The sequence below is a fragment of the Podarcis raffonei genome, chromosome 5 (assembly GCF_027172205.1).
Source record: "Podarcis raffonei isolate rPodRaf1 chromosome 5, rPodRaf1.pri, whole genome shotgun sequence".
In the NCBI taxonomy this organism is placed as follows: Eukaryota; Metazoa; Chordata; class Lepidosauria; order Squamata; family Lacertidae; genus Podarcis; species Podarcis raffonei.
Window position 1 is genome coordinate 3,621,694 of NC_070606.1, and position 22,858 is coordinate 3,644,551.

General features: G+C 44.0%; 1 protein-coding gene across 6 annotated transcripts in view; it reads left to right on the forward strand.

Annotated features, from left to right (window-relative positions):
* The window catches only part of PHF21B (PHD finger protein 21B), a 188,218-nt gene that overhangs the window by 108,954 nt on the left and 56,406 nt on the right, over nt 1–22,858 (forward strand). For 4 of the 6 annotated variants that reach the window (XM_053387614.1, XM_053387619.1, XM_053387620.1 and 1 more), the window contains exon 3: nt 14,494–14,826. The exons of the other annotated variants lie outside the window; for them this stretch is intronic. In XM_053387614.1, the coding sequence (XP_053243589.1) occupies nt 14,494–14,826 (333 nt within the window). The remainder of the gene's footprint in view (nt 1–14,493; nt 14,827–22,858) is intronic. 6 annotated transcript variants of the gene reach the window in all.

Sequence of the window (22,858 nt, forward strand, 5' to 3'; positions counted from 1 at the left end):
GAACGTGTGCTTTCAGAAAAACAAAGAGAGGAGGAATATTAAGAAACAAGGGCTTCTGCGCCGTTATGAAGGACTACTGTGATTTATCGAAACTTGATGAGATGCACCTCTCAAAAGATGCAAATGTCTGGTCTGGAGCTGTGTAATGAATGGGCCCATGCACAATAAAACATTTGACTTGTTTGGTAGACTCTTTCTGAGGCTCCATATGCTCTGCTTCATGCTCCTTGCCCTTTTATCAGGCTGCCTTTCTTGTCTCTCTAAAACTTAAATTAGAAGACTGTTGATGATTTAAAATCCATGTAGAGTTTTCAAGCCTGTGGTTAAGTCAAGCAAATGAATGTGGAAATTTTGTGAGTGTGCAGGGACACGGCAAACCACAGAAAGCAATGAAGTTTGGGAACAGCAAACACATGTAAATTTCAGGAGCTGCTAATCACATGTAAGACTACGGCTTTAGGTTGTGTGAGGCTCCGTGTTGCCCAGTGGGGAACAATTTAAATACCACACAGTCTGTCAAGGGAGAGCGGCTACACGCTCTTGCAGTTTTTATTAAAACAGGCCAAGCTAAAACTCAGTTCCCCTGCCTCCTCCCACCCCACCACTCTTTTCCCATTTGTTAAAGTTGTGCTTTAAAAGAAGGAGATATTTTACAGCTTTTCCAGAGATTTGCAAGCTCCCCCCCTGCTTGCACCAAGGCTAAGGCCCATGGCAGCCTTGAAGTTGTGCTGAAAGAATGTCAGCAGACTTCATAGGGTTTTCTATCAGCCCTCATCTTATTAAGATCTGTTTACTGAACGCTTTTTCCTAAGATGAAGGAACAGCAGAGCAATCTATTAATCAAATGTTATTTGAAGCAGGCCAGTGTTGTTCAGGGATTCCCCCCGCCCCCCGTCCAACATCAGGATTTGTGCATACAAATATATACACAAAATGGGTGCCTCTTTGGTGAGCCTGCATTGCAGTTCATAAAAGATCTCTCTCTCTCTCTTTTCCTCTCTCAGAAAAAAGCCAGCTAATTAAGAGCAGCAAGAAACGAAATGCCAGCTTGTAGATTTTCCTTACCCCTGCAGGAAGAGCCTTCCCCCCCCCCATTAGATTCCTCTTTCTTGATCTGATGTAAGGAGAACAGAGAGTCAGCTGTGAATCTAGTCCCTTGTTCTCATTTCCTTGATCACTGACATGGTTTCAGGGGGAGAGGGTGGGAAGGACAACAACGAGAAGGGAGGCTGTTGCAAGGTTTTTATTTAAAAAGTTACCCTCCCCCCTCTCCTCTGCAAGATACACAGATGCTTCGAGAACGTTTTGTATTACGAGTTTGACTTTTCCCATTAAATCCCATCCTCTTTTCCCCTTGTCTCCTTATTCGTTAAAATGCTGATTACAAGTCAGTAAGCACATAATTCAGCTCTTTGATGAGTGCATTGCCAGTGAGCAATGCAGGGGGAAATGCTAATTTTTTTTAACCCAGCAAGCTGTCTAATGGCTTCAGAAATTAAAGGATAATTGCACATGAGTGAATTTCTGTTTTTACAAGTCCACTGTTACCATTTGGAAAGTATTTGCATTTTTCTAAACACACACACACACACACCCCACTTCATGTCAAGTTGTTAATTCTTTGTTATTGTTTTCGTCTGGAAAAAAGAGACAAGTTTCACTCTTTAGCCTTGAGCACATTTATTTGGAAACTAGTTTGGGGGATTTCAAGAACTGTACTTTCCTATAGGACAAGTTCACCTGCGTGTCCTCAGCAGTTGAGCTTCTGTCTCACACGCAGAAGGTCCCAGGTGAGAGAGCCATACCTGAAACCCTGGAGAGCAACTGCTAGTGTAGTCTGTGCTGAATTAGATGGGCCAATGGGCTCACTCACTTTAAGGCAGCTTCCTATGTTCCTAAGATTTTTCATCCCTTCATTAGTCAGTAGAGATGGGTGAATCTGTCAGTTTTGCTTTCTCTGTGTGCTTCATTTTTCCAATCTTCAATTCTCCACATTTCCACTTCAGTTGCATTTTTTAAAGTATGCATAAGAGTTAACCAGTATTTTATGGCAAATTTCTCCTACGTATACATTTTTTGTATGCAATTTGATCTAATAAACAGATTCTTGTGAAGTATTTTTCACCAATAGCTGGTTTCATGCACACCTTACACCAGTATATGCATTTCTGTACATACTGCTTTACTAGGGAATGTTGTTTGGAAACAACCATCTTCCTTCTAAATCTCCAATCAGGCATAAGGAGAGTAGTATTTCTCTGTCTCCCGGCCTTCTTCTTGAGTGCTGGATGTTTGTTTGCTAATGAGTGGGGGGGGGGAGTTTGCTTGGATTTGAGCTACTTTTCTCCTTTGCTGAAATAAAATTAATGCACAGCACACAACCTAGATCCCCCTCTGCTGTGCTGATTGGATCCCCTTGCCGATTAAATATTTCACACCGATTAGAGGAAGCTGAAAGCACTCAGCTGGTAATTCAGCATATACATGACTTCTACAAGAACCGACTTTTGGGCTTAAGTCAAACACCCCAGTTTCTGGCAGTTTGGATTAGAAGGCGTCATCTGCATTAAAATCCTTCAGCCCTGTTGCCGTAAAGCCTAATTAGCAGAGGCACATAAGGGGAGGGGAAATGAATACATTGCATTGCAAATGTAACCCTAAGATGTATCTTCTGAAAACAAAAATCATCAAGAACAAAAATGACTATTTTAGTTCTTTCTTTAATTAGGATCTCCTCCAGGACCCTTCTGGAGCAAAGCTTTTTCTAAGATGCCTTATCCTCACCCTGCCATCATCCAGTCTTGCCAGCTGAAGGCAGAGAGAGAGAGAGAGAGAGAGAGAGAGGGTTAGAGTTAGTCCCACTTTGTTTCGGTAGGGCTTTCTGAGTAAACAACATGCGTAGGATCAGGTCCAGTAACTTTTATTTCTGTTTTCACTAGTTCTTGATATCTGCCAAGGTTTCTCTTTTCTCAGTAAACTGGAGGTAAAATATGTATTAATAATCATGCTGTTACCTTCTTGGGTCCACTCCATATCCTTTGGTATTGCAGCCTATAATGCAATTTAGTGGTAGGAGGGTGACGCTTGGTGGAATTTCTCTCTAACGGTGCAGTCCTAATGTGTTTGAAAAGGCTTAAGTGCCCCTTGCTTTGTAGAACACTGAGCCAAGAGGGTGGCTTCCTCCTTCATCTACGCTAGTGCGCTGAAGTGGGCTCTCTGGAACCCTTGTTAAAATTGCACCATCACATTTAACAGAAGGCTCAGTTAATTCTGTGCCTCTGATAGTGCCTATTGTCAGTTTGCAAGATGCTCTTTCTCCCTTACTGTCCCTTCTCCTGATCCCTTGCAACCCTTCCTGCCAAATTATGTGTGTCAGGCTAAGGATGACTTATCCTTAAGGTTCAGTCCATTTTTACCCACTTCAGAGCAAATAAATGCCTTTGCCTCCTGCTTTTTTTAATATCAGCATTTAAAAACAAAACATACATTGTTTCATTGGGCCAAACTTCCACCTCTTTGAAGCAGAAGCAGGGCATGAAAGCACAAGCTGTATCCTGCTCTTTGTGCCCAGCTTCTAGCATCCAGAAGTGCTTCTGAACATGGAGAATCCTATTAGCTATTTTTGATAACAGCAGCTCATACATACACCATTCATAATTGGTCAAATTGTCTCTTAAAGTTATTTAAACTAGTGGTCATCACTGTATCTTCTGGCACTGAGTTCCATAGAGACCAATCTCTGTCTCATACCACAATTACATACCAAAATGGGCCTATTCTGGAACAGACCAGGATAGTTTCTGTTTGAAAGTATACATCTGTTTCTGTTTGTGGGTGTTTTTGAGAGATACACCCATGGAGTGAAAGAAGGAAATATGACTGATTCACGGGCCCTTCCCCATGCTTCCAGTCTTGTGTGAAGGGGAAAGCGCCATGTTGACTACTCCTGTCTGACTACAGAGAAGTGGGGCTTCTAAACCCTATTGGCAAAGAGGCCACTCTTGTCTGGTTTAAGAAAAAATGGAAAAACTTTTTTTTAGATTTATTTTCTCAAAGCCTGAGAAAAATATGCTGGAAGGGGTCCTAAGGATCATTTAGTCCAGTCCCCTGGAATGCATGAGAGGTATCCACCCAAGTAGGCTTAAAAACCTCCAAGGAAGGGAGAGTCCACAACCTCTTATGGGATTCTGCTGCACTGTCAAACAGCTCTGACTGTCAGAAAGTTCTTTATGATGTTTAGTTGGAATCTAGTTTAGGTCACAATAAGTGGATTATTATACATGTGGCTTAGCACATGGCTATGATTTTATTCCTGCCAACCTAGCAGTTCGAAAGCACACAAGTGCAAGTACTGTAGGTAAATAGGCACCGCTGCGGTGGGAAGGTAAATGGCGTTTCCGTGCGCTCTGGTTTCCGTCACGGTGTACCATTGTGCCAGAAGGCTCATGACCCAGAAAGCTGTCTGTGGATGAACGCTGGCTCCCTCAGCCTGAAAGCGAGATGAGCACTGCACCCCATAGTCGCCTTTGACTGAATTTAACTATCCAGGGGTCCTTTAGCTTTTTTATGATTTTATTGAGAAATTATAGAGGAATCATTTTTAAATTAACAAAGCTAGTTGTCAATGTATATAAAGAAGATTATAAGGAGAAAGAGGAAGGCAACAAATTACTCACAGAAACTTCCATATCAAATCCAAATGTAAATCTAGCTCTTGATAGCATCTATCTGTCTCAAGAAACATTGGAGTGCACTTCCGGGGGTGAATCCAAACCGCTACATTGGTTACCTCCCCGGGGCACAAGCCTGGGCAATATGTATGGAGGTCCTAGGCTGCCCAGACAAGAAGACTCTCTTCTGAGCCTCCCTATTGAGGTCCAAAGGAAAGCAGAGCAATATGTTTGGCACCAGCTTGGTTGCAGGAATTTCCACAGGGAGGCATACAAGAATTTGTGTAGGGTTTACTCCTTAGCCTTTTCTTCTCCTGAAGATATCCCATGAGGCAACAGAGGTTCAGGGTCAGAGTTCCTAGATGGGCTCCCTTCAGGTTGACAAGCCCCATCTGCCCCTCACTTCCCTCTACAACCGCCTTCTTGACCATTGGACCCACTATTGGTCTTGTCCACTCAATCCACTGGAGCCTGTCTTTGCAAGCAGGGTAAGTCCCTAACTCAGTGAGGGTTTGAGACTCATCAGCTCCTTTCACTTGGTTTAGCTGCCCAGTAGAAACCGTTTCCCAGGGTGTGGCCTCTGTCACATGCTGACAGCTTCTAGGAGTCACAGGTGAGAGCCGAGTGCAGGGATGGGACCAAAGGTGGACAAACTACCCCAGAAAGAGCACAATGTGTCCCCCACCATAAGTATTACCCCTCCCCTAACATCCCATACACCCTAATTAACTCATTTTATCTGTTTTGAGTAGAGTCTTAGGTTTCAATTTGTGGTCAAAGTTCCTTATAGAAAAGATTGTCCATGAGAGCGTTAGTCCCTTGTAGAGCATCTCTGGCCATTTGATTCACATAGGTCCAAAGAAGACAAAGGGAGTGAGATGGGGCCTCACATACCAAAGGAAAAACCTGCCTCCTTTTGTAGATAGTGGAGTAAACCAATGGTGAAAATACTCAATATCAGGTGAAAATGGTCCAGGCAGTCAATCAGAACTTTACTTGCAGGATGGTCCCACCTTTCCAATGGACTTGAACTTCCATTACAAAACAGCAACTCAGTTCAGAACATTGGGCTACCATAAAAAATGGGTTAAACGGGGTAAGAGGATTATTGCTGTCACACCAGGGTTCTCAGTGGGGATCTAGATGTTCTAGCCGACACTGTTGTTCTGATCAGAATTTAGGGATTCATCACAGGTTGTAGTTGCAGAAATAGAACGTACTTGAATGTATAATGGTCATGTGGAGTTCCAATTTATACCAAACTGCTTTCATGTGGTCACCAGGTGCACCAGGTGCATGAAAGTTCAGAGGATGAGGTGTGCACACTCATGTACATGCTGCAATATCATTTTTCCACTGGCCTACAAACAATGAATACACGTTGTGTACGTGAATATATGATGACCATGTGGTTTTATATATGGGTAAATATTTGCCTGGCTCATAGAAGAATGAAGCTTGGGGGGAAAGGTCACACAATAGCTGTCAAAGTCACTATTTATCTAAGTTCCAAACGCTGTAATTTTTTGAAAAGCAGGACTGAGAATACGTTTGTGGTTCATTTCCGTTGAAGGACAAAGATTGTTAAAATGTGTTTACTGTGAGTGGAGGGTAAATTAACAAAGGTCAAGACCCAGCCTGGTTGAAGAAATAACTATTTAGCTATCTCAAAATGCTGAATTAATTTGAATGCTTCCATTCAAACTTGATTGCTATTCATTTGTGAGCCTATCAAACTCTCCGAGTTTCACAGAATATTTTTCTCTAGACTAGAGTGTTATGCTCTGCAGAAATATATAAATGAAAAGGAATGGATGTTGCTGTGAAAAGGAATCGAAGGATTTTTATTTCTATTTTATTGCCTCAAAACCTTAGTGTCAGGGGAATATTGTTCTGGAAGGATTAATAGAACCAAGTGCATGTCCAGAGCATGTTGGAGTTGTAATATGGACAGTGATGGACAGTGAATTCTAAATCTCACTTAAACAGATCACTTCTCTCCACCCCCATCCCTGAGCCACGAAGGGATGTTGACAGCCTCACATCAATTTAAAGTCACCACCACAGGGAAGAAAACGAGTGTCAGAAAATAAAGTATTTACAGTGTGATCACACTCTTATTCAATGATTCCTATATAGACATGTGTGCACCGGTATCTGCATAATATGATTCTGCTCAAATGAAGCTGTTTAGGAAGGATGACAATGTTGGAGTATAAAACAGATGAGGCTGAATCTCTTTCAAAACATGAGATAAACATAAGCTCAAGCATGGGAAGGAAAATGCTGAGGGAAACTTGAGCATCAAAATATAACTAACTCTCCCAAACTGTGGATATAGAACAGTATCAGAGAACTGTTGGTAAAAACAAGTACTTGCAAATGATAATACAGGTTTGTTAATGTAAGTAATAAATGTGATACAAATTCTATCCTTGCTGTACAACAGTCTAGGATTCAGAGGACCCAACTAACAAGGCAATCCTAACAATATATTCTCAGAAGTCCTACTGAACTCAGTAAGTGGAGTTAGGACTATATCCTAAGTCATAGAGTAGGCCAATTTAAATAAATGGTTTTAAGATATCAGGCCACTGATATCAAATTATCTACTCTGAGTATGACTGACATTGGACAGCACCCAAAGTCTTTTACAAATAAATTCTTTTCTTGTTGTTAAGAAGTCTAGTATCTCTTTTTGTTGTATTTTTTCATCCACAAAAAGCAGTGCTATAGATTACAACTATTTATGATCTGCAGGGACTGGCCCAGTTTAGACATATTTTTCTTAGTTTATTAAGCAATGGGATGTATGATCTTTGCGTTGTCCCATACTTCCGCTCTTCTTAGCATGCTGTAAGGCACTTCCTGCATAATTAACCGTTGTTTCCCATCACATGTGAACCAGAAAACAATGGATAGCAGGTTCAGAACAAACCAGCATCTTACATCAGCTTCAAACCATGATTTATTAGGCCAAAATAATTAAATATGTGTCTATACCTCAACATGTGAAATTTGTATTCTCCATTTATGCAAAATACATCTTATATTTCCAGAGAGCTATGCAGACCCCTGTGTACAATCAAACTGTGGAGGTCAGAGTGGAGACCAACCGGCGCAATTTCCCTTTGTCTCTTTGCAAAACCCTTTTGAGTTTATTGGATAATTTTTTTAGCCTTTTTTGAGATGCCACCTAAATGCAAGGCATCGTCACCTTCCTCAGGTACTGACAAACCCAAGAAGCAATGAATGGTGCCCACACAGGAGGAGAAACTGGAAGTGCTGGATTGTTTAAAAGAAGGCGTGATCATGTGTGCTGTAGCATGCAAGTATGGCAGGAATGAGTGCAGCAACCATGCCATCAAGATACCCGAGAAAGAAATCCAGGCAGCAGTGGTAGCGAGTGCACCTACAACTGCCAAGGTCACCAGCTACGTGTGGAACAAAGCTCTGGTGAAGACAGAGAAGGTGCTGACCCTGTGGCTAGAGGACATGAACTGCCAGCATGTCCCCACTGATGGCAACACCTTGCGCAAGAAGATTCTCCATCTGTATGTGCACTTCAAGTCTGCTACTGAAGAGGGGGAGTGGGCCATGAAGGAGTTCTAAGCCAGCTCTGGTTGGTTGGTTCAATGAACTGCTTCAATGATTGCTTCAACCTAAAGAAGCTCCACATCACTGGCGAAGCTGCACCTGCAGACACAGAGGGTGCGGAAGCAGACCCCCGTGAGCTGAAGAGGCTGCTGCAAGAGGGCTATTTTCCAGAGTGGGTCTTCAGTGCAGACAGAATGGGCCTGTTCTGGAAGAAGATGACCAAGTGCCCTTACACTGCAAAAGCAGAGAAGGCAGTCCCTGGATTTAAAGTTGCGAAGGATCAGGTGACTGTGCTGCTCTGTGGCAATGCGGTTGGGCACCTGATCAAGCCAGGCATGCTGTACAGGTTCAAAAACCACTGTGCCCTCAAAGGCAAGAACAAGAACCTGCTGCCTGTCCACAGACAGTCCAGCAAGAAGTCCTGGGTGATTGCTGAAAGCTTTCTGGACTGTGTCCACAACATTTCCACAGCCGGAAGGTGAAATGTTACCTGCTGGAGAAGTGGCTGGAGTTCAAAGTGTTGCTGCTGGTGGTGGATAATGCTCCTAGTCACCCACAGGGACTGTAATTTCCACACAAAGTTGCTCCCCCCCATACGTCTTCACTCATCCAGCAAGGGTAGTGCTGTGGTCTAAACCACCAAGCCTCTTGGGCTTGCTGATCAGAAGGTTGGCAGTATGAATCTGCATGATGGGGTGAGCTCCCGTTGCTCTGTTCCAGCTCCTGCCAACCTAGCAGTTCGAAAGCACACCAGTGAAAGTAGATAAATAGGTGCCGCTGCAGCAGGAAGGTAAACAGTGTTTCCATGTGTTCTGGCTTCCATCACGGTGTCCTGTTGTGCCAGAAGTTGTTTCGTCATGCTGGCCACATGACCTGTCTGTGGACAAATGCCGGCTCCCGTGGCCTGAAAGCAAGATGAGCGCTGTACCCCATAGTTGTCTTTGACTGGACTTAACCATCCAGGGGTCCTTTACCCCCTTTTTTAAACTCATCTAGCCTTTGAATCAAGGGGCAATTAACTGCTTCAAGGCTCATTACACCAGACTCACCTTTGCCTTGCAGATCAATGCCATGGATGCTAAGCCACATCTCAACCTTCTGGCATTCTGGAACCATGCTGGCCTGATTGCAGGTTGGATTGGGCCCTGCTTCCTTCAGAACAGTAGATTTTCCTACAGGATTACATTTCTTTAGAGCCAGTCACAACAATTATCCTTCTGTACTTCAGTCATCAGAACCTCATTTGCGTGAACAGGGTTCAGTGTAGACAGTAGGTGTGGTTGACAATTGAGTAAGAGGCTATGTATTGCGCTTCCTCACTCCAAACGGATTTTCTATAAATGCACTACAAATTTTCATTTTCCTAATTTCACCATCTTGAGGCAGTATTCATGGAACCAGGCTTCTTTGATCCAATCTCACAACTTCAAAAAAGCCAGTCCATTGTTTAATAGCTGTGCAATATGGATATTTAGCAAGCTGGGTCCTGATTATTCCCTGCTGAGGTTTCTTTTTAGCTTGTTTTTCTTCTTCAAGTTGCCAAACCACCATTACTACTAGCAGAGACCTCTGAGATAGAGTGCCTTTTGCTTTTTGAAAGTGCGTAAGCAGTAGCAAAGCTATTCGACTGGAGAGGCATATATTGGCTCTGCTTTGTATAGTTTTAGATTTATGAACAGGACTCAGCCATGTAGAATACTGGAAATCACAAACAAGCAGCTGCTTTTCCAGCACATTGAAGTGTGTTTGCATGTGACTGGCATACATATTTCAAACTCCAGTTTGCCTGTGGCATCCTGCCGTGAAAATGAAAGTTGTGTTGCCACTGAAAGGCGCTGCTTCAAAAATGGGTGTATTGTGAGGACTGTTATGCAGTATATGAGAAGCAGGGAGCTGCTTCCCAGCATTTATAGAATGTTTTTGATTGGCTCTTCTTTTATGACATTATGTTTTCAACTACAATGCCCAAAGCAAGCTTAAGAGATCCTTATTACTCATTGTTCCAAGAAGAGTCAGAGAACGTGTTCTGCTGACTGATTCCCAAAATGGAGATTTTCTCGCTTTTAAAAGGAGGATATTCTTTTTAATTAAATTTGGCAGAAATATAACATGGCAGATGTAGCTTTTGTTTGAGGATTTTTTCCACCTCTCATATCATAATCTTTGTTGTTTCTGCCAACACCCCTTTATCAGGCTCTCCATAGGGTATGAAGTCAAAAAGAAAGAAGTTCATTAAAGAGGAAAACCAAACTGTTTCTCCTGGCAGGAGAATCTAATTAAGAAAGATGTTCTGCTATGTTTGATCCATGCATTTTTTCATGGAACCTTTCAAGTCAGCCACTGTGGTGGCCTCAGGACTCTCATGTTCCAGTAGGTTTGCCAGCAGTCAGGGTTTGACCCAAAGTTTCAGGATTTCAGTCTTTTTAAAAAGGTTTCCCAGTGGAAAGGAGCACACCTAGGTCCACAGATTGTGGGCCTCCCTGATCTCCCCCTCAAAAATATCCCTTACCCCCCATGCCCATCACGAGTCACCACACACCTGCTTTCCTTTCTCTTAAAGTTACTTAACAGGGAGGTCTCCACTAGTAGAAAATGTATACAAAATCCCCACCACAACAGATTAAAAAGAATGGCAAAAACACCAGTTGGCGCTCATGCAACGCCCTGTGTGGAAGCATCAAACAGTAGCAGCAATCTATGGTAGGACATTATGAGCCATGGTTGGCATTACTTGTTTTGTGCCTAGAACACTGTTCAGGAATGTTATGGAGGTTTCGCCGTGAAACTTTCCTGTTGTTACTGCTGTCATTGCCACTGCCACCAGGAAAGTTTGAATGGAAAAGCGAAGGAGGTGACTGTGTAGACATGGTGGGGTGGAATAGCCTGTTGTATGCCTGGGCCAAGTCCAGCATTCAGAGATGGGTTTGGGTTCCACTTATAATGCACTCAGCTCAGGGGTCCAGAATCAGAAAGGACACATCTGAATCACCCCCGTTTTGAACTTCAACCACCAATACTAGTTTCTCTTTGTTTATTCATTGGTTTTTATGTTGGAGACTACTAAAAATGCAAATGCTCTTCCTACAGTCATTCAGCCCAAGAACTCTGCTGCTCTTTCATAAATTTCCATAATGACCTAAAATATAGTGTTAAAAGTAAGTGCCTCATAAGTTCGTTTATTTATCTGTTTAGGCTATAGAACTAAGATTCCTTGCATGTATATTGTTAGAAAAACACTCTTCTCCTTTGACTTTTCTTTTCTTTGGCTTTATGTAGAATAAACATCGTAAACCATGATGTTAAGTAGAGCAGACCATGTACACATTTTTGTTTCTTGGTTTCATGGATTTGTGGATCAAGTTGTGCAATAAGCATTTGAGTCTAGTTCTCAATGGGCCATATTAGTTCAGACTACATGTGTGTGCTCATGTTCAGACTACATGTGGAATGCTCACCCACAAATACAATTGCCAGCAGGTAAAAAGCTCATCAACAAGAAGGTCTCCAGCTTACCTTCTCTCTGGCACGCTGTTTTTAAAATCTTCAAAAGCAGTTGCAGCTTTCCACTGTGCGTATCCCCACCTCCAGTCTGAAATGGTGTGCAGCCCAGACACAGGTTTACCACACAGAATCACTGATGCCCATTTATGTTGAAAGACATAAATGCTTGAGTTAAGTCTTTATGAATAAAGGTCCCAGATACAGATTGTGACTTTTTCTAAGCACCGCTATTCTGGCTAAACAGTCTTTGAGTCTGTGCTCCTTTCTCTTCGTATGTTCTCCAACATTTCAGAGATGTAAACAGGGACATTTTTGCATACCAGTTGCATCACCCCTGCTCTCTCATTAAAAATTGCTGTCTGAATGCTGACCTCTCCACTCCACTCCATACGCATTTCACATTGTACATTGTGTTTTTTCATTTGTAATTAAAATGTCTACTCCGCACAAGTTTATGAGGGAAGGTGAGTTAAACTGAGTGTTTAGAATGCTTAATTCCAACATGGATCTGACAGTACACTAGAGAATTGTTACATCTCAAACATATACAGCAGCATTTGCTGAATCCATAGGCTGTGCCCTGACTAAAATGGTTCCTGCAGAATTTGATTTGCTCATCATATCCACAGCATTTAAACACATCATGCATTTTTAAAGGTTCCTCATTAGCAGATTTTACTTGTAAGTCAGTTACAGTACATGATTTGGGATCAATTATAAGCAGCTCTAATGTTACTTTCGTGAGTCACTGTTCAAGAGCTTTTCTACCCTGAAAGGCAGCATAAATATAAATCTCTCCCCCCCTTTTTTTACTAAATATATTGAAAGAAATAAACAAAGGAATAGAACTATCACTCTAAAACTGAAATGTGATGGCAGTAGCATTAACATGTAGTGTCTTGTCTACCTAACATGGTCGTTATGAGGATAATATGGGGATAGATACCATGTATATCTCCCCCCACCCACTTTGGGAGAGTATGATAGGAAGCGTATGAAATAATATGAACACAAGAAGTCTCTATGCATCAGAGTACCAATATTTGTCTACTTATAAATGTGCAACTTACATAATTTCAGATTTCTGTAGTGCCCCCCCCGAATGTACAGTACAGTGGACGCTTGGGTTGTGAATGTGATCTGTGTGGGAGGCACATTCGCAACCCGCAGTACCGCGTCTGCGCATACGCGGGTTGTGATTCGGCGCTTCTGTGCATGTGCAAAGCGTGATCGCCCAAACCCGGAAGTAACCTGTTCCGGTGCTTCTGGGTTTTGGTGTGTCCGTAACCCCCAAAAAAGCAACCTGAAGCATTTGTAACCCGCGGTATGACTGTACACTGGGATTTTTTTAAGGGAAAATATTCAAACAAACAAAATTTTTTTTTGCAAAACAAAATTCTTATAGCTGCTATACTTTTACAGTACAAAAATATTTAACTTTTTACTGTTCAGTTTTGTGTGCTATACTGTAATAAGCATGTTTAAAGGGGTTGTAAAACTGGAACTTCTGCAGGTGGAAGAAAGCCCACTAGTCAGAGTTGCACTAGATGACAAAATTAAGAAAACACAAAGGGTCACAGACATTTTGGGAAGGAGGTGTGAAGGATCTACATCAGGAACAAGGGGCAGAGGAGGAATAAAAGATCTATTGCCCCCCCCCCCCGCGGATCCTGCTGCCTGAGGCCCTGGGCTCAAGGCTGTGGTCAAAAGAAGTCTAAAGGGAAGGGACTGAAGACCTGCAAGAGAGAATTCAAAAAGATCGCATGCTTTAAGCAGCAGAAATCTTTGCCAAAGAACTGGGGCGGGTAGAGGGTATATGCGCTTTTTAACTTCTAAAAGCCCGTTATCCTGGAGCGCACAAATCTTTAGGCTGCATGGCTCTCTCCCATGCACACTTATTTGGGAGTAAGCCCCACAAAACTTAGTACGACTAAGAGGTCAATGTGAAAGGGCAGGCCTTGCGGGGCGCGCAATCCTGGGGAAGTTCTCTCGCGCAAGTCTCATTCCCACGAGCAGGAGCTGCACCGGAGCGCCAGCGCTCGGCTCCCGCGGATTTCCAAGGGGCATGCGCAGAACTTCCCGGTCGGCCAAGCCGTGGCTTTTGTTTGGCTGGCTTCCCTCGGGGCGCCTCGGCCGGTCCCCCGGCTGGCGCTGCTGCTCGACGGGCTCGTTTGCCTGGAGTCCCCCAGCGTGTGCTGCTCAGGGAAGGAAGGCAGGCTCGGGATCGATAAACAATTAAGGCACGGGCGAGCCGAGTCAAGTGATCCCAAGATGCTCCCTCGCTTAAGAACGTGTGTGCGAGGGAGGGAGGGAGAGAGAGACGCCCTGAATTAAGCCCAGGTCCGCCGACCCCGACGGGGCTCCCCGACAGACGGGCCACCCCAAATGGGCCGCGCTGCCCCGCTCTGCTCTGCGCAAAAGGCAAGGCGGAGTTGGCCGCCCCCGAAGGAAGCCCGCAGCCCCGACGGGGAGGAAACAGCCGCCTGCCCGGCCCTCCGCCTCAGCGCCGGGGGTCGCCGACAAGCGGGCGGCTCTGGCAGCAGAAGCCCCCGCGGAGCCGAAGGCAGCGCCGCCGCCCAGCTGGGCGGGGAGGGCGGCGTGGTTCCCGGGCGGGCGGGCGGCTTCCCTTGGCGCGGGTGCGGCGCCTGGGGCCGGGCGGGGCGGGGAGAGGCGCTTTCCAAGGCGGGAAGCCTGAGCGCGTGTCGCCTTCTTTTTCCCCTTGCAGAAGCTGGCCGTGCGGAGCTGCTCGGCCGCGGTGCTGGGGGGCAGCGCAGCAGCAGGGAACGGCGGCGCCAGCGGCGGCAGCAGCAGCACCAAACAGCCGGTGCTCCTCCCAGCCCCCGCCGGCGGAGGAGGAGGCGGCGGCGGCGGCCCCAGCTCCGGCCCTCCGAGCGTGGCGCTCTCCGTGCTGCCGTCCAAGGGTCCCGTGGCCATGGTGACCGCGCACCTGAACGGCGGCCGGGGCTGCGGCGCCCAGCAGAGCGCGCCCATCAACCTGCAGACCAAAGGGGGCTGCGGCGCCCGCCGAGCGCCCGCCGCGCCGGGATCCCAGAGCCAGGTGAGCGGGGGAAGGAGGGCGGCGGGAGGGGGGTGCAGGGCAGGGGGTGCAGCGGGAGTCCGGAAAGCTCCAGGTAGACGCACACCTGTCTCTACTTCGGAAACCCACCTTGCTCGATAGTCCTGGAACTGTGAAACTTTGCTCACGGGCTGGAAGATCGTTGCCATCAGTCGCTAATCGATTTATGATGATTCAAGCAATAAAAATAACTCAGGTGTGGAAGTCTGGAGGTAGAGATGCTGGAGTAATTGGCGGGGGTGGCCGCTCAGGTCCGCATTTGAGCACTCTGGGGCTCTGAGCATACTCTGAATATGGCCACGCAGTCTAGTGAATCGCTGGCCAGTCCGACCCAGTTGGGTCAAACTGGTGAGTCTTCAGCTTTCCAGAGTCTTGAGCAAGACACCCTTTCAATCCAGCTGCCTGAGATCTAACTGAGCTGGAGACCCCTCAGCCTGCAGCTTTGTATGCAAAGTATGTGAGGTCTTGCTTCTTCCCAGCTGCAAAATGAAGCCCAACCTTTCCTTTGGGGAAGTGAAGCTGCGCCTCTTTGATGGTGTATGTGTGTTTCACTGGATGCAAGATTCAAGTGGCAGCGAGCACATGCAGAGTGCCTTTTGTCTCAGACGTTACAGACACGGGGCTATGTCAAGGGTGAAGGGAACAGAGGAGGAAGAGGCTGGAGCAATGAGGGAGCAGGAAGATTATGGTAAGAAGGAACCTTCAGGCGGACAGTGATGACAACGGGGGTTTGGATGCTCTAAAGATCAGCAGGGAACCAAAGGTGGGGGCTATACACAGGGATGTCTGGAAACAGGAGAGCCTGCTTACAGAAAGAAGTAATGTGTAGTCAGTGACGTGGGCTTTCCAGAAAATTGTCCTATGGATAATTTGTATTGAAACATTTTCTGATGCCCTGGAGAGTGATCTAGTTTAGCATGTTTATTTAACTTGCAATTTAGTAAAGAAAGATGTGAAACTACCAGGCTTGCCAAGCATTTATTTGCACTGGCACCAATTCATTCCTACTAATGAACTTAAGAAATTGACACTCCCCCCCGCCCCAGTGTATTGATTATAGAGACCTTTCTAATAATGCTGTTGATTATTCAGAGTTGGGGCTTCTGCTGATTTTATTCATTTTGCTATGTTGTTTTTAATATTTCCTTTATTATAGAGAAGCAATTGATACATTTAAAAATATTGATTTAAATGTCAGTTTCTGATGGGTTTTCTATCAGAGGGGAGAATAATGTTCAGTGTAATTAGTGCTGTGTGTAGTGCTGCTTTTGAATAGTCACAGACAACCAGAGGAATGTGATACTGGGTGCAAAGGCCAGATTCCTGAGAATCTAACCTTTTTTGTAACCAAAACAACAACAAAAGTTTCTCATTCGTTGTGTGCAAGGTTCAAAGTGCACCGGCAAAGCCTGGCAAAATCTCACAAAGTGGTTGAGTAAGACTTCCAGTGGTGGTGGTGTGGTCTTCTGTGCCTTGCATACTGTCTATATCTCCTCATAATTTGGATAGGCAGTATAAATTATGCAAATTAAACATGCAAGTAATTGATATGCATAATGTATACAGTTAAGAGAATTCAGATAATCTTGGCACAGAATTTGGTTCTTTTGGTTCAAGTTGTGTTTTAAAGCACAGAGTACATGCCAACCAGGTTGGAATAAACTTCTGTCTTCTTGACAATTTCTTTCTTTTGTTCCTGTCTGTTCATAAGACTGAAAAAAAGAATATAGTTCAGATCATGTTCTGCAAGGCTTCCAGAACCATTTGGGAAAATAACTTTAGGAATATGAAAATCCATTTTGACATCTGGCTAGCTATAGACGTTTTGCAGTACACATGTTTACATCAGTCGAGCATCAGTGGGCTCTTTTTAAACAAGCCATGCAAGCCAATACTTTTGGCTAGGCATTTGCCTAAAGCCTGCTTTCTAGATTCCTTATTCTGGAAAGTCTTGTTGCAGTGTAGTGAAATGACAATTGTATTATCTCAGACAGGGAGTAGTTAACCCAAAAACCTGTGAAATATGCATTGCTATAAGTATAAAAGGTAAAGGACTCCTGACAGTTAAGTCCAGTCGCGAACAACTCTGGCCAAGGGCGCGACGTTTGTCTGCAGACAGTTTTTCCGGGTCATGTATAAGCTTAGATGACCAAAATGCAGTACAAAGTGTCTTAATTTGTATCATCACCATCAGTTCTTATTTGTTTGTATCATCTCAGTCAGAAGAGGCTTGCAGGTTTTAGAGTAGACATAGGCAAGCTCTGGCCCTCCAGATATTTGGAACTACACTTCCCATCATCCCTGGCCTTGTCCTGTTAGCTAGGGATGATGGGAATTGTAGTCCCAAACATCTGGAGGGTTGAAGTTTGCCTATGCCTGTTTTAGGGTGACTGCAGTGACAAGCTGGCCAAAAGCAAAAACAAACAAACATAAAACCAAGATGGGTGGTTGACTATGGGAGCTTGACTCCTCAGTTCAAGAAGTGGTCAAATCGCTTATTTAGGATGGCACCACCCTCCATCCTAAATGAGCAAGTGCATAGTTTGGGGTGCTCCTGGATGCAACAATGTTCTTGTAGGTGCAAGTGACCATCATGGCAAGGAGACCTTTTGCCAACTTCAGTTTGTGTAGCAGTTAGGGCTGTTCCTGGGCAAAGAGAGCCTGGCCAGTGATTCTCGCACTGGTAACCCAAAGTTTGGACACTGCAGCCGGAGCAGAGTGTGGTGACATTACTATTGTCAAAGAACAGCACTGCCTGGCTGTGTGCTTAAGCCAGGTTCCTTCTGACTGTCAGGGCTTGGTTGGATGCAGAGGACTAGTGGGAGGAACCAGCTGGGGAACCTCTAAGGGCAGAAGGCTCAGAGCCAGGGGGTTGGTGGTGGGACAGTGATGGGTGGTCAGAAGGAGAAGGTGTTGGAAACTGGAGAGGTAATAGGGTTTAGTGAGGAGGGAGAATCTGTGTCAGAGAGAAGTCCAGGATCAGAATCATAAGCTGAAGGAGGAAAGGAGGGAGGCCAAGAGGAGGAGTCCAGCCGGTGAGAGGCAGGGAAATAACTTTTAAAATTTTGCTACACCTTTTAAAATATTGTCTGACTCTGTTTTATGGTGCTTCTTGAGACCGCTTTGTTGTTCTGCTGTTTTAATTTTAAACTGCAGTTTTATGATATTGTTTTACTCTTTTAATTGCATTTTATTTGATTCAAAAGCCACCCTGAGGTTTTAGTTGTTGTTTTTTAACTGAGCTAGAAATTCAGTACATAAATAAATATGCTTGTGGCATTGAATAAGTAATGAAAAAGAAGAAGAAAGGTTTTATTTGCATTGTGGCATTCTCAGGGCTGTAGCCACACCCACGGAATTTGCAGTGCTGATTTACACCATGCCATTCATTATCAATCCTTGAAATTTCAGATTTGCCTAAAGGAGGAGTTTTTGTTTTGTTTTGTTTTTTTGCGTGCGTTTGGAAGCAGCACAACCCTGATATTGCCTTAAGCCACAGCATGGAAATGTTGGCTGTGTTGGCAGCTCAGCTGTTATATCAAGTTATTTAGATTTTCTTTTTGATTAATAAATAGAGGCATGAAGTACATATGCAAGCTACACTCCATAATATGATTCTAGAAATGTTGCAGTAAGAACCGCTTCTCTGAGCAAAGGATGCTGGTGCAAGCCCAGTAGGCAAAATATATAGTGTGCCCATGGAATGGTAAGATAAGCATCCTTCATCCCAAGAGCCACATTCCATCATGGAGAACCTGGGTTGGCGGGGGGGGGGCGGCGTGTCGATGGTGAGCAGGGTCAGAGGCAAAAGCTGATGGGGCAATGAATGTGACTCTTACATTAGGTACAGTAGGATACCTTTTGGCCAATATAAAAGCCAGATAGTTCTGCACACACAGCTCTCCATTCAGGCAAGCAAGAGGACACATTCTAGCCTGGCAAAAGCTCTCAAGGAGGACATGGAGAAAGGCTAACGGGGGCTGTGGCCCCAGGGAGGTGCATGACTTAGGGGGAGAACTTCCTCACTCCTGGTGGGTAGTTTAGATTTCTATAGAATTATTTATTTTGTTTAATTTCTATCCCACCCTTCCTCCCTGAACAGTGCCTAGGGTGGCTAACAGCATCATTAAGAACATATCCAAAACCAATCAAGTAGCAGTATAAAATTCTAAAGGGCTTGAATCTTACAATCTCTTTCCAAAGGCCTAGACCAGGGGAAGGCAACCTAAGGTCCGGGGGCTGGATGCGGCCCAATTGCCTTCTCAATTGGGCCCGAGGACAGTCCGGGAATCAGCGTGTTTTTACATGAGTAAAACGTGTCATTTTATTTAAAATTCATCTCTGAGTTATTTGTGGGGCATAAGAACTCGTTCATTCCCCCCCAAAAAAAATATAGTCCGGCCCCCCACAAGGTCTGAGGGCCGGTGGGCCGGCCCACAGCTGAAAAAGGTTGCTGACCCCTCACAGCGAGTACAATGCATAGTGCTTGCATTAAACCCCCATTTGGTGGGGTAATAGCCCAAATCCTACACTTATTTTTAGCAACTTATTTGGGGCAGCTGTATAAATTAGTAGGTAAATAAATATAGGGAAAGCAAAATGTCACTTACTGCACAGGTATCTTGCTAAAATAAGTGTTAGGTTTTGGATATTACCCCACCAAACCAGAAGTAGAAGTTGGCATAGGAGCAAACAGCAGGTGTGACTCCTCAGCATTGCTTAGTGGTCTGTGTTCCAGCCATGCAAAACTCAGAGATGTCCGGTATATACTGTGTGTGTGCGTGTCCGTGTGCATGCACATCTAGGCAAGTAACAGTTATCACAATTAAAGAACACATTCGAGCTTTGCAGCAGCACTAGGAGGCACAGCAGGGCTAGAGATTTATGTAGCCTTGGGCTAGATATAGAGGCCTGGGCAGCCATATTTGGCACTATGTGCCTGAGGTTCTCCACCTGGGAATTTGCAGAAACCAAAAGAGGTTGTGATTTTTCATTGAGTAGTTTTAATTAGCGAGTTGGATCCATTGTGTCAAAAGTCAGACAAAGTCACATTTTGTTCCATCGTCTTGATTCAAAATGGCATCCAATCACCAACAATGACCGCTCAGGAACCCTTGTGCAGAGTTTGGTAATAACAGATGGACAGACAGAGAAACCACTTTCCTAAATACATAGTAGATAATAATTTAATCAGTTGAAAAAATAAAATTGCAACCTGGTACCTGCTTTCCTAGGAGTACCTTCCCAGGGAAACTTCTGAGAAGACATAGGATTGTTCCATAAAATACGTATTTGTTTGCTGCACAGACTGGTGCACAATCCGTAGCACAAGGTCTTACAAAATCAGCACAGGCTTACTGAAAGCAGATTCCAGACACTAGATTTTATCACTGTCCACAGTTGTTCTAATTTGTCAGAAATCATTTCATATACATCCAGACCCTCCAAGTGCCCCTATTTTCCAGGGATAGTCCCGGATTTTCAGAAGCTGTCCCAGTTACTGATTATATCCCGGAATGTCCTGCTTTTCCTTAGAGCATCCCTGTTTTCATCAGAGAAATGCTGGAGGGATGTATGTAGAGACTTAAAGCAACAGAGTAACAAATTCTCAATTTGATTCTTTCTGCAGACAGAAAACTACAGGCTATGTGGAACATTTTGGTGTCTGCTTTCCAATATAGAAGTAGTCAACTGAAAATTAAAAACAACAAAGACTCTGCTCAAGGGGAATTTATCCATTTTGATCTAGTAATTTTTCAATTTGTGTTTGTAGTTGATCATGCTGTAGCAAGGAATAATCTTGATTGTATTCATGGATGTCAAGTTGAATTGGGAGTACCCATTTTCAAGTCTAGTTTTAAATTCCTTGCAAGCTATTTTCTTGCCGTTTGATTGAAATAGACTTCTGAAAGGCCATATGAATGCAACAATGTGAACAACATTCTGGTGCCAAGAAATCAGATTAGATACTTCAGAGTAAATTTGCTCAGGGAAACGTAATTTTGAAAGTGTTTCTCAGGGCATATTGATTAGCTTAAGCCAGTTTTTGAAGACTGATAATGAATCTTCAGCCAAGAGTATTCCTGTTTCTGTTCTCAGAAGAACAAAGTGTATGCTTAAAGATCTATAGAATGGTTCTCAATATTTTATATTTAAAAGAATTTGAATGAGAGATCCTAAAATTAGGGCCCCGTTGTGAAATGCTGCAGTGCATTTCCAGCTCCTAATATCAGTATTTCTGTTCAGGGCTCCAGCATTGTTTTGAGTTTACAGGGAGTGGGAATTCCAGCAAAGGGCACCTTTTTTCCCTCCCCCACTGTGCTAAAGGACTCCGGTTTGGGGCTTGACTGTCCACTGCAATACTTATAGCTGTATAAACAGGGTGCTATGATGACAGAGGGAAAGGTGAAACTGTTATTTTTCATAGTTGTTTTTTTTAATACTCACATTAAACACATGCCCCAGACCCTATTTTCCACCTCCAAATTTGTTAGTATAAACAGCCAGCTCCCTCTTCACAAGGACTTTCCTTTCCCTGCTACCCAAACCCCCACCTTCAGCTTCCTGCATTTCAGTTGCTGTTAGTGTTCAATAGGCACTGAAATATCTGTTTACATAGAATCAGCACCTACCACTGTATACCAAATTGTTTTTACCTAAATCTCCATGGATCCCATATTCACTGGGTGCCTTCTCGCTACACCATAGCATAGTTCATGTTTTCAAAATTTTAGCTGTTTGTAGATGGCGTTTCTTTGAGCCGTCCATAGACAAGTATGGTTCAAGATTGCATAATTCAGTAAGGTTGCTTAAGGAATCTGGATTTACAATATTCCTGGAAATGTCTCCTGGATTGGAATTTAATTATTTGGAATCTGCTCCCACCCAATAAATTGGTTTGGGGCTATGGAGCTCTTTGACTCCCTTGTGCACGTGTCTCCATTGAATTGTATGGGGGGCCGCAGCCCCCAAAACTACTAGTGAAGAGGAAAGGTAATCCTTGTGCTGAAAACCCTGAAGCCTGGAAGGTTTTTTAGTAGGGAGATTGTACCCGTTGCTAGTTTGGGGGCTGCACCCTTTTTAAATCTTCATATGCAATTCACTGAAGACACAAATCTCCACAGCAGGATTGAAAAAGATTGTACCATGAAATCTTGTTGATGTGAGGAGGAATCTTCCCCACTGAAAATCCTCTTTCTCCAAGTGTTCTTTGTTGGGGGGGGGATTGCATCTCCTGCTCCCCCTACCCCACTGCCTCCCCCCCCCCCATTTACTCCTTCTTTGCAAAGAATAGTTTTCCTTTCCAGCCCACAATGTCCAGGCTGTAAAATAGCCCCTTGCAATCCAGGAGTGTGTGTGTCCCACACCTGTGCCCCTCACCGGTGCCAGGGTATTCCATTTGGAGATTCTGTAATACAGAATTCTGTTCAAAATTCAACTAGAGTGGACTTTGCCAGATGTTGGAATCCCAAACCAACAACAGAATGTGAACTGTTGTGCCCATCCCTATAAATTAGTGGTAGACTCCAACATCAAAGTCAGGTAAGACCTTCTCAAAATGTAATAGAAGTGTTTCTCTTTAGACAGGAGGATATTGCACTATTCTTATGGTCTCTAATGTTGTAACTCTACAATTTTCCAAAAAAATTACATTGTCCTTGGTTTTAATTAGAGTTTCCAAAGATTACAAAATGTCTTTGGTTTTTATTTATGTATCATTTATTGAGAAGAGTTTATAAACCACAATCAAATAAACCCTAAAGAGGATACATGGAATTACGTTTCCACCTTTTCAGAAGGCCTCAATACTCCTGTTCTGTTTGTTTGAAGGAGATTTTTTACACAAGAGAAGGAATTAACATACTCTCGCATAGCTACCTTTTGTGCCTGTTACTTGGCTAATTTGCATTCAGGATCATATAATGAAGAATTACCTTTTGGGACAGAAGGATAAAAATGTGCTATTAAAAGATCTGAGGCTGTGTCCATATTTGTTGAGCTGTGGCTTTTAAGT